Genomic DNA, 27,413 nt, shown 5'->3' with positions numbered 1-27,413 from the left:
CACCGCAGCTGCGAGCGTTGGGCGGGCACGGCGGTGGGAGCGCTGCGCCGTGCGGGGCCGCGCGATGTGGCTGAAGCCCGAGGAGGTGCTGCTGAAAAATGCCCTCAAGCTGTGGGTGCAGGAGCGCTCCAACCAGTACTTCGTGCTGCAAAGGCGGCGGGGCTATGGCGAGGAGGGCGGAGGCGGGCTGGCAGGTACTGTCTCCGTGGGGTCGGGCCAGGGCTGGAGCGGGAGGACGGGGCTCTGTCTACCCCGGGACCCCCAGCCAGAGGGGCAGGCAGGGGACCTGCTCGAGTTCTGGAGCACCGGACCTTCCTGGGTTTCTCATGGGGCTCTTCTCGCCTTCCTTTCCCTGGGTAGCGCGGCCCGAGGCGCGGCAGAGTCCGGCGGGGACGGCACCCGGCAGGGTTGGGGCGGCTGGTGCTCTGGATCCCCGGCTCACCGGGAGCTGTGTGCGATCGAGGTGGCTCTGGATCCCCGGCTCACCGGGAGCTGTGTGGGATCGAGGTGGCTCTGGATATCCGGCTCACCGGGAGCTGAGTGGGATTGAGGTGGCTCTGGATCCCCGGCTCACCGGGAGCTGTGTGGGATCGAGGTGACTCTGGATCCCCGGCTCACCGGGAGCTGTGTGCGATCGAGGTGACTCTGGATCCCCGTGACTCTGGATCCCCGGCTCACCGGGAGCTGTGTCTAGGATTGAGGTGGCTCTGGATCCCCGTGTCACCTCGGCACAGGCTGAAGAGCCTCTGCTCCAGCGGAGTCCAGCACAGCTCCATGGGCGGCTTGGTGGAAGCGGACACGTCAGTCTCTGTCTTGCTTTGGCAAGATGCTCATTTCCAAATCCCTTTTTCTCCGTGCGTCTGGGGCTGTTTGAGATGAACTCCTGCTCAGGCATTTCCGATTGCTTGTCTTAAAAGCAAGCGTATGATTTGATGGAGCTTGTCAGCAGTGGTGGGTCAGGAAAGTGACAGAGGGGTGGGACAGGAAATTGACCACAGTATAATAAACTTTATTCCCTGAGAACTTCAAGGTGTGGAGCTGAGTTTCAATTTATCATTCTTGCCCGTTTGTGTCATCAGGCCCTGCAGGGGTCCCTGCTCCTGCTGAGACCTCTGTGATGGTGGCAGCTATTCTGACTAGAGCTGACTCCTTTATAGGCTGGTGGTGTCTGGCACTGACCCTGTCAAGGAGAAATGCTACAGGGAATCTGCGTGAAGTCATTCCTCAATTCCTCAGCGGGATGTGGTGCTCGAGTGTTTTGCATTTCTGTAGGTTTTCCGGGCTCTCTATAATTTGTGTCATCCTAAAGCAAGCTGTGTTAAACATGAGGCATAATTGTCTTGTGGAAACATATTTTAATTTTACTGAACAAAACCAGAAGGTTCAAACGTCTGGCTGGTGGATTTCAGATATAGAAATGGCCCTTGCAGGTGGAGGTGGGGCATTCTTCATTGGCATCTGAATGGACCACTGGCAGGGCTCCAGAAAAGTGTAAAAGAAAGCATCCCCAAATCCCAGGTTACTATGCATATCATAGTATTATAAGCAGATAGGTAACGTCAGGCTTTGGCTTAGAACCCAGGATGATATATTCCAGGCTTGGAAGTCTTGTAGGGATCAGCTGGGATGCCCTGTTCTCTACCTTGACAAACTTGGAAGCCAAGGAAACCAAGTTGCTATGAAGATTGACTTTCTGCATGATAAAATTCATTTAAGGACTGTGATTAAGGTGGAACAATGATAAATGGAATAAGTTGTTCTTCTGAAAACCTTCTCATAGGCTCGAAGCTGGGCCCTCCAAGTGCCCTTGGGGTTTTGGTGAAGGTGAGGCTTCTGTCCCTCCTCTCCTGTCCTTGCTGGCTGTTGACAGTGTGGGAAAAACGCTTGGATGGGGTAGATGCTGTAGAATGCTTTCTTGATGTGGCATTGCACATTTTATTTCTGTAACGTTTATTGTAAATTCTTACAGATTCTTCTGTGCAAGTTACGTTTTTCCCTGGACAGAAACAAAAGGAGTGAGATGCTCTTGAATTAAAATTGTGATTAAGAAAGATTAAAAAGACAGTTGCATAAAAATGCAATTACATTTGTGTTTGGAAATATTCAAACCTCCAAGGTATAAGCCAGCATGATTTGCTGTGCCTGGGCTTGATTTGATATTGCTGCATGTCACTTGAGAAAATTAGCACTTCCTTTAGGAAAAAGCGAAGCACAGCTGTTATGTTATGAAATCATCCCAAATGTCCCAGTGCAATCCTGTTCTCCTGAGGAGGGTTTTACAGCTGGAGGGGAGTGGGAGCTAGGAGTGAAGGAGAGAGGCAGCAGTGCAAGACTGAGTCACGAGGGAAGAGGGGGACAATGCCTCAGGACAGGAGTGGAAAGAAGGATGGGCAGTGCTCAGATACCAGGGTTTGAATAGCACTAATGGGGATGTGACAGAGGATTCCCAAGAAATGCTTAAAATACCAGTTACTGTTAGAAAAATACTTGGTGATCTTTGTACAAACTTCAATTTATCTTGGTAGGAACTGCAGAATGAGAGAAGAACCTTGTGATCTAGCTTGACCCAGTCTGCAGCACAAAGGTGTGAGCTTTTCCAAACTTCCTGGTCTGGGCAGAAATCATTTTTCCCTGTTGATGTTTTATCACACAGAGCTTTTGGTGTGGCTTCCTTGCTGTGGGTCCTCAGCCTTGATAGGAATCAAATGGGAAGTTTGCTGGTTAATGAAGATCTGAAATTATGTCAGCTATATATTGTCTAAATTCTGATGACCTTCTGAGGAGACAGGAGCTGTGTTGGCATTTTGAGGAGTGCTGCTTTCTAATGCACTGTGGTAACCATTGGCTCAAGCTGAGCTGCATTAGCCTTTTAAATGGTGAAGAATATCCTTCTACTGTATATTTGTGAATGAAATAATGCAACGTTTGCTGTATCAAAGCCATCCTTGAGATGAGCTCAGTGTCATGACTCATTCAGTAAGCAAAAGCTGCCTAAACAGACATAAATGTTGTTACTTATTCAATGTCCATCTTCAGTCAGGAACTACAAAATAATTCTACTTTCCAACAGCCACTTACAGTCTGTTAATTGCAGACAAGACCAGAGGTGTAATGTACTGATGTACTGCTCTGGTTGATAATTTTTTTTTCTTTTTCTTTTTGTTGTTGTTTTGTGGGTTTTTTGTGGTTTTTTTGTAATTATTTAATTCCATGTTTTTGAGGAGAAACAAAAACATTTGAAACTTGAATAGCCATGGTGAGGTAGTCCCACAGGCTCTACGCTGAAAGTGTGTCCTCAGGAACAGAAAGAAAGTGAAACCCAAAGTACCAAGGCAGCCAACCTAAAAATTCTGAGATAACTTCTGAGGGATGCATTTGAAGTTGTCTAAATCTAGTGCTTCTACAGAACACAGCATAAGATCCTGTTGATTGTATTTTTGTTTCTGTTGTAACAAGAAAAGGTTTTATGGTGCATCAGGTTCAAAAGGTTTCAATTGTTTCTTCAGTATTGACTTTTCTTCTTTTAGAATTTCCTGATTTTTAGGTTTTAAAGGATCAGTTAAGATACCTGGGCTAATATCTTTATTACTGCACAGTGAGAAAGATATTATAATTTTGAGTCATTATAAAATGCATCCTCATTTTCCCAGACTATGTTTTTGTCCTGGTTCTGGAGAGATGAAATTTGGCTTTTTAGTGAAATTAGTATGTTTTTATCTGAACTCTGTTTAACAGGAGCTAATTTAATACTTAGTGGCAGGGAGGTGACAGCCAATTATGGTCTTCAAGGGCTCTTTCCTGTGTCTGGAAAACAGAACAACAGTAAATGTCTAATTAAGAGGTAGTTCAATTACTGCTTGTGCTCATTGAAGGCTGGGACTGCCCCGTTACATTTCTGGTTGTGCTCTGGTTTCGCATACTGCCTGGCTGTCACTCCCACAGGGGTCATCCCAAAAACTTCTCCACCCTCATTTCTGCCTCATGGCTTTTACTGGATCAAAATAACACATCCCAGAGAAATTCCTCTGGGAATACTTTGTGCTCTCCTCGATTTTGCTTCTTATTTTCTCAGAGTTCGTTACTTGGCCGACGTTGCCTTTACTTGGGCAGCGTTCCCGTTCCCCCAGAAACCAATCAGAGGGGAGTGTGCATTTCACAACTTGAGCTTCACCGTGCTGTGTACATTTTCTTGGACACCACAGGTCTCCTGGTGGGAACGTTAGATGCGGTGTTGGACTCAACGTCGAAAGTCGCCCCGTTTCGCATCCTGCATCAGACCCCCGACTCCCAGGTCTACTGGTCCATCGCGTGCGGTGCGTACCGAGCTCTGCCAGCCAGCACAACGGGGGAAAGGAGGGGGCAAAGCATGGGATCCATTTCTGGCTTCATCCTCTCACATCGTTACTCGTTCTCGTGACCTCTGAATGGTTTAAAAACATTTGCAGGCATTAAGCTTGACAGCAGAGCGTGGTTCCAGTTTTACAGAACAGATCTATGGACTCTTCCTCTCACGCCTTCTGATTGCCTGCTTTCTGCAGGGGTCCTTCAGGTGCCAAAGCCTTTGGGCACTGTTACAGTGACAGAGGCACGATCTCTGCTTTTGCAAGGTGCAAGGATAACCTGACACAGTTCAGGATGGATTCCTGGGGTCAGCTTATTCCAAAGTGTGCTGTAGGTAGGAATAACAGTAGATGCTTATCCTAATATTTTTGTTTACTTTGTCTTTGCATGTTAAAACATGCAGGTTCACAGCCATGGTCAGAGCTGAATTCTTCCTCATATCTGTTGCTCTTATACTATAAGTTCTATCTCTTCCTCATGTTGCTTTATTAATCAATAAGGAATGGAAAAGTAAATACAGATTTGTTCTTGTGGCTTTAATTTAATGTAATTGCATGTCACTTTTAAAGGGCACCCTTAAAGAATTTGAACAGTTTGTGACTTGACAATAAATAACATTTCAAGGCCACTTCTGAAGAAGTCAGACCTGGTGACAAGCTATCAAAAAAATACTTTATTATGTATGTTGGAAGTGTACTCTGGGGAATTCTACTGCCATCAAGTCAGCCCTTGGGAAAATACAAAGGGTCATTTTCATTTTAGGACTGAATTTATATAGATTTTGTGCTGCATAGATATGCTTTACAACAGAAAGCTACATAATATAATTGTCCTAATTGTGTTAGATTGTTTCTTCTGTGAAGAAATTGAAGGGATGACACTTTGTTCCTGCTATCACATATTCAGGGTCGGAAACAGTGCTCCTAAACCATTTGAACAATTACAAAAAAGTTTCATTATTCCTGAGTCACCCCTGTGCCTCTGATTCCCAATGTGACTCAAATAATTGCTCTACAGGTGTAGTCTGAGAAAAAAAATTACTTTTGTGATGTAATTGCTATGTTAATTACTCTTCATATAATTTGTTAAGTCTTGTTGCAGATCCACCCAGTGTAATGTAATTTTACTATATTTAGGGCAATTTCTATTCATTCACAGGGCCACTTTAATTCTGTGGAGTCCATTGAAAGTTGGTTAATTACCCTTTACAAATTAAGCTGAGCAAAAAGCAATTATTCAAGGTGTGCTCTTGCTTGAGGGTGCCAATAGTACGTGATCCCACTGCCTGCTTTGATTGGTGAGCATTCTTGTGGAGGATGAAGCTGCCAATTAATTTATATTCTAGAAGGCCTTTATTCAAACCCATGTAAGTTCTTTCACTCTCCCTGTCCCCCAGCATCTGATGGGGAGTCACTGTCTTTAAAGCACTGACTCTGCACTGAATTTGCTGGAACCCTGCTGTTTCACTCGTGGCATCTCAGTCCCTGCTGCCTCCCTGCTTACAGTAATGTTTGCTTTACATCCTCACACGTGTTAGGGATTTTGCACAGCAGGCCCTGGTCTTGAAGTTCTGCTCCGGAAGCTGTTGTGGGCCAGTGATCAAAGCTGAGGATATCAAAGGCACAGATTTAATTTCCTGCTGAGCCTCATGGGTTTGGTCTCACGTTTCCCACATTCTGGCCCATTAAACTGGGGGTGTTGCAGTGGTGCTGTGCTGTCCGTGTTGGGGAGGTGCTGCTGAGAGGAAGGAAACGTCACTCCAGCTCAGGCCAACTCACTGAGCCACGTAATGTTGACAAAGCTGAGATGCTTTTGCATTTAAAGGCCAGAAACAGAGCTGCATAAATGACTCAAAAGATAAAAACACAGCAGTGCACGTGTTCCATGTACACTGAATACGTTTTCAGTGTTCACAAGAGGTAACAAGAATTTTAAGACTTGTGATTTTGTCTTGTGCATCTAAATTACTCTGTGACTCGGGAATTTGCTAAGCGTTCTCTTGATTAATAGTCTTGGTGAAATGACTGCTGTCTGTCCTAATTTAAAGTAATACTTTCTTTTTCAATAGGATCCAGCAGAGAAGAAATAACAGAACATTGGGAGTGGTTAGAACACAATGTTATGAAGACTTTATCAGTATTTGATTCAAATGAAGACATTACGAGCTTTGTCCAGGGAAAGATAAGAGTAAGTAACAGGCATAATTGGGAAAGGCTAAGTCTTTTTTTCCTTTAACTGTGCACAAATAATACATCCTCTGTAGAATATTCAAGGACAGCATTGTAATTCTGCCTATTCTGATTGAGTAGTATGTGACTGTCAACTTGAACATGTGCCATTGTTCCTGTTTCTCTGCACCACAACTAAGTAAGGTTGCTGGACATAAACTCCACTTGGTAAATGATACATCAAATGTCTTTAGATAGTGGTCTAAAAATGTTGATAAATTATTTCACAGTAATTTTAACAGTGCCTCGGAAGCATATGGTCTGGGTTTTTTTCACTCTATATATGTTAAATATTTAGCCCAGGATCTCTTGGGATTAAGTGAGGAAAATGTCTGTTTCAGAAGAGGAGACACGGGAATGTTCATCTTGCCTAAACTGTGTGGGAGACTTGGTGGATGAGTCTGAAATAGCACATTTTATTTGTGACTTATGATTTGATCCTCAGACTCTTCTTCCCCTTCTAAAACTTAGAACACTGTGCTGTGTGCATGCAGGTGCATCTATGACAAACCACATGGACACATGCATAAAGTAATGTGATTTTTTTGTCGTAGGGTTTGATTGCTGAAGAGGGAAAAGATTCTTTTGTAAAAGAAGATGATCCTGAGAAGTTTCGTGAAGGTCTTATGAAGTTTGAGAAGTGTTTTGGATTACCAGAGCAGGAGAAGTTGATAACCTACTACTCGTGCAGCTACTGGAGGGGCAGAGTGCCCTGTCAGGGATGGCTGTATCTTAGTACCAACTTCCTTAGCTTCTACTCATTTTTGCTGGGAGCAGAAAGTAAGTAAGCTTTGATGCTGTGTCCCTTCATGCTTCACTGCTTATCTTTCAGATGAGGAGGAGTTCTTCCTACGTGCTAAGGGAGCTATTTTGCCACGTGGGCAGATGTCAACAGAGATGAGCAGAAACTGCCAGCATAATTTATGGAAATGCATACATTTGTGTAACATACTACACAATACCCATTATTATGCTTCCTCAATTCAAGCTTCAGAGAGAAGGCAGACTTCTAGAAGCTGACTGTAACTAAAAGTTGTCCATCATCTTTAGTTCATGCTGCATTATTAACTCTATGAGGATTACAGTTATTTCTTCACACACAGGCTTAATATTTCACATGGGTGCACTATACACTGGTATATGGGTTTAATTTAAGAAGCCCTATTGGTGAGCTGCTCAAGGGGGTTGGCTGGTTTGTTTGTTTGTTTGCTGTTTGCAGCTTCACATAAGAGCAAGGAAAAGGTGATGTAAACTTGTGTTGCCATACATAGAGTGTGCTTTAATGTTTTTCTGTAGAATTCTTTCTAGTGGAATTAATTTTTTTGGAAATATGAGGAGAATGCATTTTGTGCTTATTAGTTTGTAGTCCTTTCCAAGTGTGTTATCTGTGTTGTTTAATTATATTTTATTAGTGCTGCTACTACTGATTTTTTTTTTTTTTTTAATACAGACAGATATTGAGAACTGTCTCACTTTTTTTTTTTCAGTAAAACTTATCATCTCCTGGGATGAAATATCAAAACTTGAGAAAACTTCCAATGTGATTCTGACAGAGAGCATTCATGTGTGCTCCCGTGGGGAAGATCATTATTTTTCCATGTTTTTGCACATTAGTGAAACATTCCTTCTCATGGAGCAGCTGGCAAACTATGCAGTTAGAAGACTTTTTGACAAGGAGACGTTTGAGAATGATCCAGTCCTTCATGACCCTCTGCAGATCACCAAGAGGTAATGCATTGCTTATAGTTTATCTATTCAGGGCCCAGTGTTTGCTTAGGCAAAGAGGAAGAGAATCCTTGTCTCGAGGAGATGGTAAATATCAGCAAAGCTGATGTTTTGTTAACCAAGTGTCTCATTAAAATGCTGGACCAAAGCCAAGTGAGGCATTGTAATTTGTTGTTCCTTGGCAGGATCCAAAGTCTGTATGAAGGCAGGAGATGACCAAATTTTCAGTGCTGGTCTTCCAACTAAAAGGTTTATATTAGTTTGAATTTTGAAAAGGTATTCTCGCAGCAGGTAGGGTTAGAAAATTCAGATTAAGGGCTACAGTGTCTCCAGAGATACCTGATGAGGAAGGATAAGGTGGGGAGGAAATCATTTAATAGACGTGTAAATGATAACTGCATGGCTTTTCTGAAAGCCCCTGGAGGTGGGTGATAAAACCAGTGAGGTCCAGATGGGTGCATGGCTTTCCTGAGGTACAGCATTATTTTGGGTGGTGGGAAAGACTTGAATATCAGTAACTAAATGGTTAAGGTTCTTCCTTTTCCTTTGATTCCTCAGTTTGGTAGCAATGCTGGAGAAGGTTACTGCTCTACAACCAAAATACTGTTTCTGGCTGCAGTTATCTGTGAAAAATTAGCCCATGGCAGATGTTTACGACATGTGCTACATCTCTGGCTAATTTATCCTCTGTCAAGCCAAAACTTGTTCTAGTTTTAAATTATTCTGATTTGAGGGGGAACAGAGCACATTATGCTTTTAGTATCTTTTCTGCACTACCTGTAGGCGCTGTAGTGCTCCACTGTGTAAGAACATCATTGAATCTGGTCTTGTTTAGTGACATATTTAAATATTTTGTTAAGTGGATGTACAGGTGGGTGTGGCCCTGCCCTTAGTTGCCCCTTCAAGAAAAACATTGAGCCATCCAGACTGACCCCATAGATTTTGGGAGAGTTTTTTTTGCCGACTTTTCCCAAGATATTTCTGACTCATATTTGTAAAGACATTTAAAACTTATTTATTTTTTCTTTTCTCTTTTCTACCAATGTGTTTTGTTTTTAATCCAGAGGCCTGGAGAGCCATGCCCACAGCGAGCAGTTTAGTGCATTCTTCAGGCTACCTAAAGAAGAGTCCTTGAAGGAAGTTCATGAGTGCTTCTTATGGGTTCCTTTCAGTCATTATAACACTCATGGGAAAATGTGCATTTCAGAAAACTACATCTGCTTTGCTAGCCAGGATGGCAGCCTGTGCAGTGTAATCATTCCGCTGAGAGAGGTAATGCAAACTACAAATCACTTATACCAAATACTGTACAAATCACTACAGAATCTAAATTTTAAATTTTTTTTTGGTATTAATTGAAACAGCTTTTGCTTAGTACTTGTAGGTGAGTTATTCTTTACCTTTAACAACAGAAGTACATCAGCAATGCCAGTCAGTCTAGATTCTCATGGTTGTCACACTTGAACTTGCATGATTAAACTGTTTTAGCTGCTCTAGTCTGTAACTGTTCCATCATGGCAGTTAAAGTCAGCTCCAGCTGTCATGTGTTATGACAGCTGTTTTGACAGGGTATTCTCAGTGGAAATTCAGCCTTGTAAAACTTGTTTCATTTGATTACTTACAAAAGTCAGGTTTTCTCTGCTTTTGGATGGTAAGAAAAAAAAGCAACTGCTTCAGTGGGTAGAAGGAGACAAGGTTTTCAAACAAGCTGAGCTCTCACAGCTGGGAAAACCTTTCTGAAGATTTCTGGTACTCTGTCAAAAATCTGTTGAATAATACTTAGTGCCTTTTTGTAGAATAGCTACAGGCAATTGAGCTTTCAATTTAAAATTGTGTTACCTAGTCTGCTTGTGTGCTTCAAACACTGATTAATTTACATATATATTCTTAACAGGTTTTCTCTTTTATAAGTAAGAAGGTAAAATTCCTTGCTTCATTGATGTGTCCTTGGTTCCATAGGTCACAGGGGTGGATAAAGCAGATGCAGCCAACAGGGGAGTCAGCATTAGTACCAAAGGGAAAACAGCTTTTCGTTTCACAGAGGTGAGAGATTTTGAACTGCTCGTGGCAAAGCTCAGAATGAAGTGCAATGCAACTGCAAGTCCACAACACGTCATAAGTACTGAGGTAACTGCTCTGGCAATTCTAATTTCTTAGAATTTGTTCATAGGAATAAGTCATATGCCTCTGGTTTTAAGGTTTGGAAAACTAAATAACTGCCCATGTGAGAGAGAATGAGTTGGGCAATGGTGCTACTGTGAATGCATTCCAGTTTGGGTCCTTTAACCTTGTGTTTCATCAGGTTTTGAAAAACAACTCCAGCCGTAATGCTGGTTTTTAAGTGCTCTCAGGTTTTCTGTATAGTTGACTGTATGAATGGGATTTTTTTGGTGGTGATGGACATCAGACCTCCCTATCCTCATATTCTCTGTTCTCATTATGAATATTTGTCCTTTCATAATTTCATTTTTTGCTTGAGAAATGGCTTTTTTTCCCCCAAGTGCAGCCTCCTGAAAGCCCAGCTGTGCAGAGCAGGGTCTGCTGTTTTTCCTTTATTTTAGAAGTCTGTATCTGTAACTTAATATACTGAACAATGATGGTCTGGTATCAGTGCTGCTTCTTGGAGGATTGTTATTTATGAGTATGTTTATGAGCACTTTTAAATTTTTTTTCAAGGTTGCAGCTAGTTCTGCTGCTGACAGTCCAAAGGATTTTGGTTCAGGACAGTCAAAGATGGGCCAGAGAGATAACAGCAAAACTGTCAGTACAGAAGCACTGATGACTGTCTACCATCCTCAGGATGCTGAGAACCTTGACTCTAAAATGGTAAGGGATAAAATGGCCAACAGGTTTTGGAATCGAGTTGGGAAGGATTGAAATATATCAAAATGAATTCCAGCCAGGCTGCTGATTTCCTCAGGGGCTTTGCCAGTCTTCTTTCATCTGCCTTTTCTGTATTTGGAGTCCACAGGGTGCTTCTTCATAGCTCCATTCAATTTTCCGCTCATCCTGTTTAATAATGGTATGCCTTATCTTCATGGAGTTAATTTGTCCTGCTCTTCTACCCCTCAGGGAAGAGTTGGCTGTTTGTTTTATGATAGTGAATATGTTACATTTCCATCTGAATTTTCTAGATACAAATTCACTACAAACTCTCTGGGAGCAAGGAGAATGTTCTTCCTTGTTTTTTTCTTCTACACCACTGTCTAACAAAGTTATGCTCTGGAGAATATTTATGTAGTTTTTTTTTCAGCAGAACATCCAATTTTTGCTTCTCCATTGTATGTACAAGAAGACAGGTTTTACTTCAAAATAAGTCTTTCAGCAGAACTGAGTAAATTTAGATATGTAATTATTTATATTAGAAATACCAGGAAATAAATACCCTTTGGGCAGGGTAGTCCAGATTTTTAAATCCTGCTTTTTTTAGTATGTTGAACAAAAGTGAACAAAATCTTCTTTTCCTTTCAGCACCTTTATTTGCTCTAACAATGTTAAATCTGAGTGCTGCATGCACAGAAATTGTAGTTGTCTCAGCCCTGGAGCCTCACATGAGCTGGAGCACTTGATCAACAATTGCTTTGCTTCAGAGAAATGTCTGTGTGACCTTCCTGTGCTGTGGCAGGTGTGGGTTTCTGTCAGATGGGATACTGGATTAGATCTACCTTCTGTCTCATCTTGTATAAACATACTTTAAAGAATAGTAGGTCATGTATGAGATGGCATTTTATGCTAAATTTGTGCTCTGCATAGGCTGGATTTTGCTCTGATTTGCTTCAGCACTCATTTCACACATCGATACGGATGCCAACGCTGCAGTTCCCAGTTTATGTAACTGGGAGCAAGATTTACTGTTCTCTGAAACCTGAGGGGAATCTAGCATTATACTTAATGCTTGTTATCCTCTGCTATTCGTAGTTGAAAGAAAAAATGAAGGAACAGTCGTGGAACATCCTATTTGCGGAGCGGGGCCATGGGGTCAGCATGTTTCGAACAAAGAAGACTCGAGACCTAGTTGTAAGAGGCATCCCAGAGGCATTAAGAGGAGAGCTCTGGCTCCTCTTCTCAGGTACTGCATGGCAAATATAATTGGTTCGTTTGGAGAGGCACCATTGGCAGTTTCCATTGCTGAGTGATTCTGTTAGTTTCAGCAGAATTACTCTGACACGTTACTTCAGTAATATCTGGAGATTCATGAGGTACCTCAGTAGTCACCAGAACTTTTATACAAATTGCAGACAATCAAATTACTGCTTTACTGTTGCCCTCTAATACCGTGCAATGCAATGTATTGGCAGGTGCTGTAAATGACATGGCATCCAACCCTGGTTATTACACTGAGCTGGTGGAAAAGTCCTTAGGAACGTGCACCTTGGCTACTGACGAGATTGAACGAGATCTACGCCGCTCCTTACCTGAGCATCCTGCTTTTCAAAGTGACACGGGAATTTCTGCCCTCAGGAGAGTCCTTACAGCTTATGCATTCAGGAATCCACAAATTGGATATTGTCAGGTATAGCAGTTTTGAGGGTCTTAGTGTTGGTTGTTGAAATATTAGCTCATGATGGCAGCATGGTGGCACCTCATAAAATCTGTCACAGGAATGGGGAATAATTTCTTGCTTAGTGGATCACTTACTTTGCTTATTTCATGCCATTGTGTAAAATGAGTTTTTACATTGTACTTGAATTAGTTTATAAATGCTGTCATGTCCACTTCACGTATGCGTTTGCATTCTAACAAAACATATAGCAGTTAAAAATATTTTTATGTATTTTAGATAATCTGTTCTGTATTTAATAACATAGAAGTAAAACTGTTGTCCTGGATATGGCTGTAGGTGATCCCAGCACTTTTAAAATGTGCTGTAAAGTGCTTACAGAAATACAGATTCTAAGAAATAATACCGGTTGTGTTTTCACTGTCTTTTCCCTTAAATGTTTCCTTTCCTGTTTGAATGTTGCAGGCAATGAATATTCTGACATCAGTGCTTCTGCTGTATGCTAAAGAGGAGGAAGCATTCTGGCTTTTGGTTGCTGTGTGTGAAAGGATGCTCCCCGATTATTTCAATCGCCGAATCATTGGTAACATCCATCTGCTTTTTTATCTGTCTTGAATTGAATGTCTTCCTGTACTGAATGTCAGTGATTATTCATTAAATAAATGTAAGGAATGGGCTGAAGACTGGCCAGTGGAGAGAAACCATTGCATTTGTTTCTGTGTTGTGGAGTAGAAAATGGAGGATACAGAGAACATCCCACGACTCCTCCTTAAATAGGCCTGGATGTGATTTTCAAATACTGTCAGTATTCTAGGAATAACTGCTCAGGAAATAGTCGGTTAGGCTGTTCTTTTGGAATTGTAACTGCAATTCATACTATTTATTTGAAACCTGGCCAGTTTAGATGAAGGAAAAGGAGTTACTTCACGTCCAGACTCGGGCTTTGATCTCCTGTGCAGCTCTTACAGCGTGTATTTAGAAGAGAATGGGGTGTGAAGTTTCTCTCTCCTTGCAGAGGGAGTGTGTTGGCTGCCAGGAGAGTCACTGGAAGCAGCCGGGCACTCACCAAAGTGCCAACACACTTCAAGCATGCCCAAGGCTCTGTCCCCATGCATGGACAGCAGATTCCAGCACGGGGGAAGGAGCCAGGGGTTCTGTGCAGCTGGGCCTGTGTGTGCTTGTACAGCAGAGCTGCACTAGGACAGGAACCTTGTTTCTGGCTGGTGCTCTAAGTGTGCTGCTCTGTGCTAAGATTTGGGTGGTGGTTTTGTTATCCTTTCCCTGCAGGTGCCTTGGTAGATCAGGCAGTGTTTGAGGAGCTCATCAGGGTTCACCTGCCTCAGTTGACAGACCACATGACGGACATGACTTTTTTCTCCTCGGTCTCTCTCTCCTGGTTCCTTACCCTTTTTATCAGTGTGCTGCCAATTGAAAGTGCAGTCAATGTGGTGGACTGCTTCTTCTATGATGGAATAAAGGCAATCTTGCAGCTGGGCCTTGCAGTGCTGGAATACAACATGGAGAAGTTGCTCACTTGTAAGGATGATGCAGAAGCAGTCACTGTTCTCAACAGGTATTAGTGTAACTGTTACTCTTTCAGGCTACAGAGCAGCTGCTATAATTGCATGCAGATAAGTCATTTTGAGGTAGCTGAGAAGACATCTAGCCAAAACTTCCAGAGGCTTCAGTGGAGTTAGTGTTCATCTGAGGCTGAAATTCTGGAAGAGGTGGCCGAAAAGTGGGCCTGGATCCTCTGAAAATCCCATCTTATATTCAAGTTCTTCTAAAACCATAACTATTTTTTGAATTTTAAAGAAAAAGCAATGTGCTTCTTACCTTGGATTTATATCATGTATAGAAGGCAGCTTGCCTTGACGAGATGATCTAAAGCACATTATGACTGTTCCAGAAAGCTCAGGCATCAGCTTACAGGCAGCAAGTTCTACAGCTTAGTTCCTGTAGTTTAGGCTGCTGAATTCTCTGCTGTTAATGGTTTAAAACAGAAATAAGACCAAAAAATGTGATGAGTTCAATCATGACGAGATGTTTGTTCTATGTTAGCAACATGAAGTGTGCTTTAAACTGATGTACTGCGAACAAAACCTGTGCAGTTTTTTCTTCACTAGCTAAATTCTCTTGTTGATGCTGTGGCTGTGTATCATGGAGTATTAGAACAGCAAAATTACTGTGCTATAGGAGTTAATGAGTTACAACTGGTAATAACTGATAATAAGAATTTCTGTTTAGTGAGGCTTTTATATGTTGCATGTTTGAATGGGGTAGGAGCTACAGAATTATTGAGGAAAATGTCGTTTTTGTTTCGAGGCCATGCAGTCTGGTGTTTATTGTAAAATCTGGCCTCCCCACTGGATCTATTTAGGTTGGTTATGTAGGTGTGATGAGCAGGTACAGATCAGGCATGTCTTTGGCTTACACATCTGGGGGAATTAAGATAGTCTTGTTCACAGTTCAGGACAAGCCTTTTTCTCTGTCCCAGTTAGTACAACCTTGCTATATGGATTGGAAAACCAGGGGAATGCCAAGTGGAAGGGACCTTGGAAAGAGTCCTGTTTAACTTCCCACTCAAAAGGGAATTACTGCTATCACTAGATCACATAAGCTGTCTTAAAAACTCCCAAGGCTAGAAACTCTGCAACCTTCTCGGGGTGGGCAGTTCCCACGTCTGTGTATCTTTGTTTCCATTAGAGCACATTTGTGCTGCTGACTCAGATATTCTTTGCTTTTTCCCATTCTCTGCACGCTTTTTCTTCAGTAGATGCCAATGTTATTGTTTCATTGTGATAAACCTGCCGATTTCCCATGTGTTTGCTTTGTGCAGATTTTTTGACAGTGTCACTAACAAAGACAGTCCTTTACCTCCAGCTGTGCAGCAGGGCTCCAGCCTCAGCGATACAAAGAGTGACCATCCAAAAGTGGACATCACTGATCTGATCCGAGAGTCAAATGAAGTAGGTGTTCTTGGGGGCTTGTTTTTGCATCCCACGCAGTGTTAATGTTTCAAGGGCTGCTTTCGAACAGTGCAGTTGCATTGTACACAAGCTAGGGTAGAAAATCTGTCTGGATTGGTAGAAATTTGGCTCTGTATTTTGTGGAGCCTCACTGAAAACCTTACAAGTTATTGGATAGGTATGCTTTTCTGTTGTTTTGGGTTTTTTAACTGCCAGGAAGGTGCTTTCTGGTCTGTCCTGAGTGGAGTTCCCAAGATTCATCACTAATTTGAGACATTGCAGATACTGGTAACTTTTGACATAACAGTGTATATGGGAAACAGTGTACAGGTGTTCATGAGAGAGATGAGTTTAAGTGAAAAGGTATGGACTTTTAAAAGTTACACTGGTTCAGGAGAATGTTAGTGCTGTAATAAATTATTTTTTCCCTCAGAGTTTCTGTGATCTACCTTTGTGTCCATGCCTGTATAGTGCTTAGATGCAAGAAAGACAGAAATACTTTATTAGATGTGGCTGCCAACAGCAGATTGCATGGAATGGTGCTTTTCTTCTCAGAGATACGGTGATATTCGCTATGAGGATGTTGAGAGCTTGCGCTGCAGGAACAGGCTTTATGTGATCCAGACCTTGGAAACCACAACCAAGCAGAACGTGGTGAGTGACTTGGAAGAGTTTCAGTCTTCTCCCTGATAAAATTCATTCCCTTTTGGAAGGTTCTGAGAAGAGCTGCAGTTTCCAGGGCCAAATATATGATTTTATACTGAATGCCCTCGTGTCTGCAGGGTGTCTGTTAACTGAGGCTTGGCCTGTGATGTTTTCAGGCTGTAAATCACAGCATGACCTTCTGTTCTCCTTACAAGTAACACCACTGCCAACCACTTCTGAAGGCTGGCCTATCACACTTTGTGTGCATCAGAACAGGCTGACCTATATTTCTATCTGCTGATGTTAATGCTTTTCTCTTAGAGGCATAGAGCACCATACAGTAAAACAATTAAGCACCTGGATTTTTACTGCAGGAAGCAGCACTGGAGAGGTTATTGTACCGCATTCAGCAGGGGTTGCTTTTCGTCTGTGTTGTGTGTGAATGTCTGGTAATGTGGCAGCTCTCCATCTGCCTATCTCATCCTTTCAGTTCAGACCTCTCAATGAAGGTGGAGGATGGAAGGAACTTCCTTTGTTTGCCTGTTTTCTTCAGTGGCTCATTTCCACTACCTGATGATAATACTGGTCTGTCCAGCACCCAGTGCTTCTTGCTGTAGTAAATGTGGCTTGTAGCAACGGAAACTAAATGCTAATATGATACTGTTGTATTTCACTTTACAAAACATATATATTGTGAAGTTGGAAGCTGGTCTTATAGCAAACTTTATTTTTTAAAAGCTGTGAGCAATTTTTTTTTTTTTTTTTAATTTAAAAAAATGAGAATTCAGTTTCACTGTTGAGAGCTGAACATGCATTTGCCCATTTAAAGGAAACTATATGTTATGTCTTTATAAATAATTGAGTTTTAGGCTCCATATGTGTTAGTAACATGACTAGCCTTAAGTTTTTAAATTTTTTTTTTGAGAAATTGCTTTTTTTAATCTATAATCTTCTGATTACTTTTTCAAAGAAGCACTATTCTTCTAATTGTAATATGGCAAAACCTGGAATATGCAAACAGTGTCTCTTAATGTAATATTAAATCTCCCATAATTTTATTCTGTGGACTTATTCCAAAGAGGGAAGACACATTAATTAATTTTTTTAAAATTTTGTTTCAGCTACGTGTTGTGTCTCAAGAAGTAAAATTCAGTCCGAGTGATCTTGAAGAGCTTTATGAATTATTCAAGGTAATGTCCCATTTCCCTCACTTAATGAACAGCCATCTTAATGGTAGACTTTGAAATGGTTTTAATAAATCGAGATGAAGGTTGGACTTTATGTTTTACATGCCAGCTGTACTACTGATTACACATTCAACTCCTCACATCTTTCCCCCAGAGAGACTTGTTTCCTAAAACCCAATGTTCTCTATTTTCTTTGCAGAGGGAGCATTTTCTTTCCTGTTACTGGAGTGTAAATAGTCCTGTCCTGCAGCACCACGATGCCAGTCTGCCCTACCTTGACCAGTACCGGATTGATTGCCAGCAGTTCAGGGTTCTCTGCCATCTCCTGAGCCCCTGGTCACACTGTGCAAACAGAGACTCCCTGGCCCTGTGGACATTCCGACTGATGGATGAGAGCTCCAGCTGCCTTATAAACTTCAAACAATTTGCCTGTGTTCTTGGTATGGCCACAAAACATACGTGAGCACGTGCACGAGGCTCCTGGGGCGCATCACCTTCCGTACACTAGACAAAATCTAAGTTAGTGTCTTAACACAGGGTCAGATAGGGTCATTTTTATTGCAGGCAGAACAATACCCTCTTGGAGATTAAATTTAAATATGGCTTGGCCATCAAAATATCCAGAAATTACGAATGGTCCGCTCTTATTGCCCAGCCTGTTTGGTTTATCATGTATCTTCATACTAAGTCATCTTATACACAGTTTGTGCAGGATGAGCAATGCCTTGTACCTCTGGGGAACTGAGAGTTTTCTTGGCTCACTGCTTTGCTCCTTTCATCTTGTTTTCAAAGTGGTATTGTTCATGAAACAAAAATTTAAGGGAAATGCTGAGACGTTAGTGCTATATTTCATTGGTGCTGTGGTTTTATTTTAGTAAGTCATAGACATTGTTAGTGTTCTTTCATCAGTGTAGGCTAACCCCAGGCTCAGCCGCAGGTGACAGTGCTTTCCTTAAGCTTCATATCTAATTGTAAGGTAGGGCACATGTCCAGTTCCAGCCTCCCTGAGCTATATTTGTTTAGGTTGAGTGTTTTAAAGTTTGAATAGACTGTCCTTTCCCCTAACAGATACGATGTATAACGGAAGCTTCACTGACAAACTCAAGCTTCTTTTTAAGTTGCACATCCCTCCAGGTAAGTGAGAAACAGTAACATTTGGGGAGAGCTGTCTCTGGTTTTTGGGTTTTTTTTTTCATTGTTATCACTGCTTTGGTAATGCCTGGGCACCATGAACCCACTTTATTCAATCATTTATTGCAGCTTTTACTGAAGTAGAGTCTCTAAGCCCTTCCAAAGGGGATGATCTTTCAAAAGAAGAACTGATCCACTTCAGCCAACTCAGTTGTGAGCTCCAGAGTGTGAGGTTTTGCCTGCACAATACTAGAAGGAATCTATCCTGTGAAAAATGGGGAGCTTTCTTCTGAAAATTAGTAAATCCAGTAAATCATATCCCTGTTAACAGAATCCCTGGTGAAGATCTTCCAGAGATAGTTACAATTTAATGAAGCTGTGCAGAATTTGTGGATAGCTCATCTGATGCTTGAATTCAAGGCCCATGGGTGTTTACATGGAAATAGGGGAGGAGTGTATTTGGTTGGCATTTTTCAGCACTGTAGGCAGTCTGTTGTGGTGTTGAAGTGATGGCTGCTTCATTTTTGCATCCTGGGCATAAAGGAATGATATTTTCTGCCTCAAGAATTAAAATACCAAATCCATACTTACTCTGAGGTACACAAGGAAGCGCTTCAAAGTTCTTTACTTTCATTTTGGACCAAGTGAGCTGAAAAAGGTTTAGTAAATTTATGGAGTTGATAAAATAATCTGTTTCAAATGCTCTTGAAAGCTGTGGGATTTTTATAGGGAAGACAGATCCCTTTTTGTTTTTTAAAATCTGCCCAAACTAGACAATATTTAGGTACTGTTCCCGCAGCTCTTCAAGTTGTGAACCATGAACATTGTAAAGATTATTTAACTGATAGCAGTTTCATTTGTGATCTGCCTCACAGTGGCTTCTGTTTTATAGAAAGTATGCAGATTTTACCATGTGGTTTCTTCTTGACCTCATCTGAGCTGAGAACATTGAGGGTCTTGGTCCTTAAGGAAGGAATTTCTGATAAGGGAAATGAAACATTGGTCCTTTTTTTCTGAAATAATTTTTTTTTTTTTCCCCCTAAATTATAGTTTCTTCTGTTGGGGATAATCTTGAAGATGATTCTTTGAAGAGCAGCCCAGAAAAAGGTAATGGAATCCTGGTGGCACATTTGGTAACTATTATCTTTTGAGGGAGTAGAGCTGGGAAAGGGTGTGGTGATATATTAATTAACATCATCCTTAGTGTGCTGCTAACATTCTGTCCTCTCATATAAAATTGTAGTCATGGGAGCAAAAGGGCAAAATTCAACTCTGGTCCTGTGTAGTCCTTGGCCCCACCCCTCTTGAGAAGGAATGACACTGAAGATGCTTTTGCTCATCATCCCTCACGGGATGCTCTTAGTTCTTGTTTGTTCACTTTTTTTTTTTCTCCCCCCACTTCTTCCCCTTCAAAAAGGGAAGGGGAAGGTTGATATTCAGACATATCTGAAGCAATGGCAAGATGAACTTCTTAAAAAAGAAGAAAACGTCAAGGATTTGCCAAGAATGAACCAGGTAAACTGAGTCTTATTAATCTATTTCGTTGTGAAAATTTACCTTTTAAATATTTACAAAATTTCTGAAGGATTTGGAGGATCCCCTTAATTTCAAACCTTCACATCAATCATTAGACTGTGGCTTTTTAAAACTTCTGTAATGTATCAAGAGAGGGACTTTGAGACACACATAGGTTTCTCAGGTTAGTCTCCTCTCTATCTACTCTGAAGAGTCTCCTCTGTGTCTCCCTGTAGTCTCAGTTCATCCAGTTCTCAAAAACTCTCTACAATCTGTTCCATGGGGATCCTGAGGAGGAGCTCCTGTACCGGGCCATCGCGGTGGTGACCAGCCTCCTGCTGAAAATGGAAGAAGTTGGCAGAAGGCTGCAGAGTCCCCTGCCCCCTGTCAAAAGTCCAGTTGCTGTTACAGAAATGGCTGCTGAGGTGCCCAGAGCGAGGCAGGAGGAGAGCAGCTCTCAGCAGACTGACGGCAGTAGGGCACAGAGTTTGGAAGGGAACCATGAATGGTCTTTTGCCTTTGAACAGATTCTGGCATCCTTATTAAATGAGCCAGCCTTGGTGAGATTTTTTGAAAAACCTCACGACATAAAAGCTAAAATAGAGAGTGCTAAAAATTTGCAACTTAAAGCAAGAACCAGAGTGTAATTTTCTTTACATTTGGCTCTGAATTAATCACATAAAGTGCTTACAAATGAAGGCTGTAACTGTGGAAATCAAGTCTGGTGTTGACATAGGGAATGAAGTTTGAAGAATTAGCTTTAAGTATCAGATTACTGGTATGTAATGTAAATAAAAATAGTTTGAAGCACAGTCACTTTCTTGCATTGTTCATAAGTTTCACTCCAAAAAAAGGGACTGAATAATAAACTGTCTTTACCATGGTTTTAAAACATGCAGCATTGCTTGGAGATACTGGATGTGTACCTGTTGCAAACCTGTCTGAATGTTAGAGTATGTGTTCTCCAGGTTATTTTCTATTATTGTGATAAAAGGAATGACTTTTTCCCATTTTCACTTTAAAGGAGTGTCGACAGCTTGGAGGCTGTCTTCCACATTAATTAGTTATTTCCAGATTGCTTGTGGACTGGGGCCAAAGCAGGGTGAAGGCTAAGAACAGAAGCACGAGACCATGAGATTAGAAAAGGAAGTTGCCCTGCTCACAACTCTTCTGCTTTGATGTTACCCATGGGTCTGGACTCCAGCAGATTCCAGCCCCTCTTTCCCATTTTCATTACCAATCCTCCTACAAAGAAAATGTGAAAAGGATGGAGGTTTATTAGGTCATCCGGGCTGCACAAGGATGCAGAAATTAATATTGATTGTTTAAAATCAAGGGAAAGCAGTGGCTAAATCTGTCTGACCCCGTGGTGGTTGTACTTTATCTGGCAAGAGGGCCCATTGTTGGCTCTTTAGGAGCATGTTGATGAAATGTAGAGTTTGGTGGTGTTTGGAAGGCCCAAGCACAGGCCCATCTGTAGCGGAGTGTTGACTATTGAGCTGCCTGGGGACAGATTGCTGTTGCTTTTTTACCCTGAGTCTGTATCTCAACCCAGTAATTCCTATTGCTTTTCTCTAGCACTCTGCATTACTGCTGCTGTAATATTTTCCATCTGTCAGGATTCAAGGCAAGAAGAAAATCCCCTTGAATCTGACTTGAAATTTTTAATATGTAAAATATGATATAGTGGAGATCCTGTAAAGGAAAGCTCTGCCAGTGTAAAAGCTGAGAAATGTTGACCTTGAATCTTTGGTAGCTGGTGCTAGAAAGCGTTTAGAGAAGGAGGGTAGGAGCTTGTGTTTGAACAACAACAGCAAAGTGGGGAGTCTGTGCTAAACTAGTTTAAGATGTCTGTTTCTAAAGCCTGTATGACAATCTCTCTGCAGAGCAGCATTATTTTTATACTGTGCATGTTTTTTTAAAGAAGCAGAACGGGGACGGTATCTTTCTGAGGCATTTCTTGCAATTGTAGTGTGAATGAAGAATAAAACGAATTTCTGACTTGTGTTACAGGCACTTTGTGAAATGCCATCATTGAAGTTGGTGGTATTTATGAATTATGTCTTACACTCTCCTCAATAATCTCAGGTATTCATGTAAAATAAAGTTTTATTGAAGAAGTCCAAAAGCTATATCATATATGTGGAAGATAAGGAAATTTTTTTCAGAAGCCTTCTCAAAGGAATTGCAGTTGATACAATATAGTGCTGATTTGTATTTTTATGTATAAAATATAAAAACTAACTTATCCATTTATGTGGGTATGGATAGGGCCACACTGTACTACTTTTTAAAAACATTTTCACAAAATTGTTTAGAAACACAAAGCAGATGATAATGTTTTTCTAGTCCAGGATGTACCCAGGGAAGATTTGATCAGTGAGTAATTCTGCAGATAGCCATGATGAAATTAATGGAACCTCAGGAGAATAGATACAGCTGCTCATACCAAAAGCTTTTGTAGGATTATGACAACAAGTAGTCACAGCTGTGAACTGTTTGCTAATCAAGGTAATAGAGATGTGCAAGTCTTAAAACTCGAGGACTTTTTTGATTGAGAGCCAAGATGTGACGGTCTGTGTGCAGAAGGTAAAGGAACTTGCAAAGTACGACAACCTCTGTTGTTACCTGGTTGTAAAAAGGTGCTCAGTTTGTACAATGCCCTTTTCTATTAATGCCCACCCAAGACACTGCACAGCCTTTGCCAGCTGGGTGGTAGCTCTTGTCAGACACCATATCTATGTACAAAAAGCAAAAATATATATCAAAATAGATTTAAGGCAGGAAGTTAGGATATGTAGGGGAACACTAACTTGTATTAACTGCATGGATTTTTTTTGTTCGATTTCTTTATATCTTTTTCCCAAAAGGGTGGTGTCTTTAAATTTTTCCTGTAGTACACCTGCAGGCTGATCCAGGAAGACTAATCACAGTGACCAGGCATTTCCATCCTTTTGGAACCTCTGGCTCATGATTGTCTGGGGAGATGTAGCAGTAGCAGTGGCAGTGATTTCCAGGGAGTGTTACCTAGAGGTTATCTGCTGAGCTGCTGCCTCAGTGTAGTTGAGCTCTGCTTGTGACAGAGGAACTCTGGAGTTTGTTTAGCTTCTTTCCTTCCTTTTCCTATTCCAGCTCCTTCAATTCCAGACAGGCTGGCTAACAAATAGATGCAGGTTTAGCTGGGACTGGCGGAGCTACAACAACAGCAGCTCGGTCCCTTCCTTCACTCCTTTGACTTCAAATCCTTCCCAGTCAGGGACAGAGATCCCTGAGCCCTGCTGCTTCTTGGCTAGGTGAGGGTGGTGGTACAGAGACGGCCCCAGACTCCCATCACGTCACCTGAGGCTGCTGGGTGTGCACACGAACAGGAAGCAGCTTGGTGAAAGTGAATTCTGTGGTGCCACTCCCCTGTTACTTTTCTTCTGGAAGTTTCCACCAAGTTTTCCGCCTTTATTTTCAGGTTCAGTCACAGGAAATAAATGAGGGTGCACCACTCAGTACGAAATAGCTGCGGGTAGGCCGTAGGTTGCTACAACTACTGATGCTGTTTGTGCAGTTTGGCTGTTGCAGCGCCTGCTGCAGTGTGTCTTGGCAGCTGTGTCGTGGTCACCCTGCAGCGCTGGCAGTGGCTGTGGGGGACGCTGCACACTCCTTCCTTGTGGCTGGGCCCTCGTTGCTGTGTGCTGAGATGCCTTTTGTCGGATGTAATCAGTAGCCTGGGGACAACAGCCAGCAGAGCTGTGATGTTCCTGGTCTTGCCCTATGGAATGTGCTGCTCCCCGTGCTCTGGGGTGACCAGTGACAGCCCTGACCCCCACATGGAACTGGCTGCTTGGCCTCTGTGTGCCCAGCTCGGCCCTTGGGCATGTGAGGGCAGATAATGAAAATACCAGCTCTTTCCACCATGGGGAACAACTGATAGCAATTAAACCTGTAGCATTTTCCAGGACCTGGAAGGTGGCTGCTGCCACGTGATACAGAAAAATCACTTTTTGTTTCCATCCATTCCTAAAACAAGCCACTTGTTTATCACTCTAATGGCTGAATAATAATGTAATTTTTAGAAGGGTTTGCTACCATAGTGACTGAAAAATAGCTGTGTGTTGATTTTATCAGAAGTTTCTCATCCACTTGTACCATACGGGGTTCTTGATTGTGATTGCTGTTGTTATCTGGACTAAAACAGAAGGAAATACTCAGATTTGTTTCCAGAAAAATAGGCTGTTTTGTCTTTTTTACTGTAGCTTTGTCAGTTTACCAATACGGCGGCACACATTTGTGTTGACAGCCTGGCTTTTATATAATGTGTTGTATGCAGAGGTATTGTAAGACAGAGGAGGTGTTAAATAAAATATTGTTTCCTTTAAGAAAAAAAAAAACAAAAAACCCCTGTGTTGGAGACACTATTATTTCTCGGGATGGCCTGCTGCAGAAGTTCCTTCAGGAGCCATATTTAGTCAGTGCTTTGCAAAACAAGGAGCAAACCAAAGGCCCTGCTGGGACAGGAGGGGAGGAAACATGGAGACTGTGACAGGTAGAAGAATTATAAAAGAAAGGCCTCACAAAATCAGGCCTGCTCTATTAAATTAATAGCTTGCCTGTCATATTTTCAAAGTGTAATTAAGCAATTTGCAAGTTCCCATGTGAAAACAATCTTGGTATGAAAGGTTCCTTGACACAACAACCTATACTTGGGTTGAAAAATAAGTGCATCTGTGTAAACAGTGAGATCTGTTCCATGAGAACCCATAAAGGAAAAATGTCAACAACCTAAATCTTAGCACGTACACACAAAACACCTGGCCAAAAAATGAAGTGGTAAGAAAACTACCAGCCAATGGGTGTTGCACACGAGGTCTGTGAAAACTGTGTAAAATAAGTGATGTGACTAAAGAATTGGCTTTTCCCTCATGTAGAAAATGGAGTTTCGGCTGACTTAGTACAACAGGAGACCCATATTTTGGAGCCTGAGCTGGCTTCAGTGCTGAGCTGGTGAGTACGGGCACAGTGTGCAGACGCCGATGCCTTGTTCTTTCTAATTTATGATTAATTTCTCCGCTTGCCTCTGGCACTGCTCACAGAAATCCCAGTCCTTGTCCTGAGCCTTCAGCTGTCCATGCACACGGACACGATGGCTGCTGCTCTTGTCTCCTGGAGAGCAGGGATCAGACCCTGATCCCTAACACACCCACACCACCCAGGGAATAACAAGAGTACATAGTGTGTAAGAGGTCCTAAAAGTATTATTTTATTTCTTCTTAATTTTTTTTTTTTTTAAATACTATGTACAATCTGTTTAAAGCTCGTCAAAATGCATGGGCTCCCATTCAATGGAGCTGTGCAGGGACATAGATTCAAAACAAGAATAAAATCTTTACTGTTCATCTTCATAAGACACTTACTTTTTCCCATTACAAAATACTTTTAAGAATAGTAACATTTATAAATGTATTTATATTCAACATCATATAAAATAAACCAAGATTGATACTCAATTCTAGACTTTTTTTTTTTTTTCCTTGCATGGACTATATACAATATATACAGTAACTTCTCATTGTGTTTGTCAGATCAGCCTGATTATACCCACCAGGCTTTAGCTTATATGTACAAATATGCTAAAAAGTGCAAGACTTTATTATTTAAAGCTGCCTGTGTTTTCAGAGGTCTGGAATTGTGTGGCCTATATATATTTCTAGATAGATATACATCTGCATACATATAAATGCATATTAAAAATACGTATATCTATATATATAGTATATAGGTACTTGTGTACCAGAAAACCTCAGAACATTTACGACTGATAGGTCAACACCGACACTGGAGGCCAACCCTGCTGCCCTCAGTCACATCCCTGCCCTCTGCTCATCGCCAACAAATCACACTTTTGTTTTCTTGTAAAAACAAGAAGGGAGGGAGGGGGTGTCAACCCCTCCTGGAGGTGTCAACCAAACCCACCAGCAACCCTCAGTTCCAAATGAGTCATAAAAGCACAGGTCATCCCTAACACCGAGGTAAACAAATAACGAATCAACCTGAATAAGGAGATTTTTTTTAAATCCATCTTTTTTTTTTTTTTTTTTTTTTTTGAGAGTGACAATTTAAGGCAAAACCCCCCTGGCCCTGATTCAGCTTTGCCCTTGGCTGGAGGCAGGCTGAGCAAAGACCAAGCAAGCCCCAGAAAGGCTCGGGGGGATTTTGTCCTTTGGATCGCGTTGAGAGAACGAGGCCCTGCCGTGAGACGGAGCCTGGGACCGTGCAGCCCCCGCCAGCAGCCTGGGGGGCTCTGAGAATGGAGGGGACACACACCATAAAGTGCTTTTTTCGGTCTCTGGTTTTAGGAAGGCTGCTCTAACATGTAAACATCCTCACGCGGCCCCTGTGCCCGCCTGGGAGGAGCTGTGAGCAGGGCCTGTGTCCCCAGGCCTCTGGCCCTGCAGCCCAGGGCTGCCGTCAGCAGGGCCGTGCCCAGGGCAAGGCCCCATCTGCTGCACCACTCCCCCAGAAACCCTCCCCAACCCCATTTTTATTATTTTTTTTTGGACTCAGCAATGCCAGAAAAACTGCTCTGCCTCAGCTACCTCTCTACCAAGCCTTGTTAAAAAAAATGCATCCCTCAAGCCCCTGAGCCCAGCCACCACCACCTGAGAGCCATTTGATGGCCAATGCTGCCATGTCTGGGCAGTGTGGTGGTGGGACATTGCAGCCATGGGGATGTCTTGGGGTGATGCAGCTTTTATGAGGAAGCCAGGGAAATCACGGCCCTTCCCTCCAGCCAGCCACCCCGAGCCAGACTGTGCAATGCCGGAGCACCGACACAGATGGACGTGTTTGCCTCCCCTCTAACGTTATGTGCCAAGGCTATGGTGGAAAAAAATCCCACAAACAACTCCCAAAAATACAACCCCCTCCTAGTGCATCTTCATGAGTGCCCCTGCTGCCTTAGAATGGGGAGAGGGAGACCCTACAACTAATAGTGCTTTAAAATCAGGAGTTTTCTACCCTGAAGGCTCCGTGCTGGCCCTTGCTCAGAAGAACCCTGCAGAGCAGGAAAGCCCCAGGTGTTTTCTTTCGGCTCCAGATTGCCCCACAAAGACAGGTGTTCCAAATCCCAGCAGCAGCAGTGAGGGGGGCCTGGCTCACAGCTCCGCTGCAGCCACGGTTTCTT

The 27,413-nt window shown here is 42.3% G+C and overlaps 1 protein-coding gene across 2 annotated transcripts; it reads left to right on the top strand.

Annotated features, from left to right (window-relative positions):
* Nucleotides 1-16: 16 nt before the first annotated feature.
* TBC1D8B (TBC1 domain family member 8B) lies at nucleotides 17-25,621 on the top strand. Of its 2 annotated transcripts, XM_040083854.2 has the most exons (21): nucleotides 17-194; nucleotides 4,203-4,313; nucleotides 6,410-6,528; nucleotides 7,124-7,349; nucleotides 8,057-8,297; nucleotides 9,359-9,566; nucleotides 10,254-10,421; nucleotides 10,971-11,120; nucleotides 12,213-12,363; nucleotides 12,593-12,807; nucleotides 13,261-13,378; nucleotides 14,083-14,368; nucleotides 15,635-15,764; nucleotides 16,320-16,418; nucleotides 17,531-17,599; nucleotides 17,796-18,036; nucleotides 18,665-18,730; nucleotides 18,857-18,940; nucleotides 19,778-19,834; nucleotides 20,145-20,242; nucleotides 20,479-25,620. In XM_040083854.2, the coding sequence occupies exons 1-21, from the start codon at nucleotides 65-67 to the stop codon at nucleotides 20,887-20,889; spliced, it is 3,378 nt and encodes a 1,125-aa protein (XP_039939788.1). In that variant the 5' UTR covers nucleotides 17-64; the 3' UTR covers nucleotides 20,890-25,620. The 2 variants fall into 2 exon arrangements, with proteins under 2 accessions (XP_039939788.1, XP_039939789.1); XM_040083855.2 differs by lacking the exon at nucleotides 18,857-18,940 and having other exon boundaries at nucleotides 20,479-25,621.
* The last annotated feature ends 1,792 nt before the right edge of the window (nucleotides 25,622-27,413 follow it).

The sequence above is a fragment of the Hirundo rustica genome, chromosome 21 (genome assembly GCF_015227805.2).
Source record: "Hirundo rustica isolate bHirRus1 chromosome 21, bHirRus1.pri.v3, whole genome shotgun sequence".
In the NCBI taxonomy this organism is placed as follows: domain Eukaryota; kingdom Metazoa; phylum Chordata; class Aves; order Passeriformes; family Hirundinidae; genus Hirundo; species Hirundo rustica.
This window is presented reverse-complemented; position numbering and strand designations above follow the sequence as displayed.

Coding starts and splice junctions, on each gene's coding strand:
- TBC1D8B (XM_040083854.2), top strand. CDS start 65: ATGTGGCTGAAGCCCGAGGAGGTGCTGCTGAAAAATGCCCTCAAGCTG. Junction 8,298..9,358: donor CCTCTGCAGATCACCAAGAG/GTAATGCATTGC, acceptor TTTTTAATCCAG/AGGCCTGGAGAGCCATGCCC. Junction 12,364..12,592: donor GCTCTGGCTCCTCTTCTCAG/GTACTGCATGGC, acceptor ATGTATTGGCAG/GTGCTGTAAATGACATGGCA.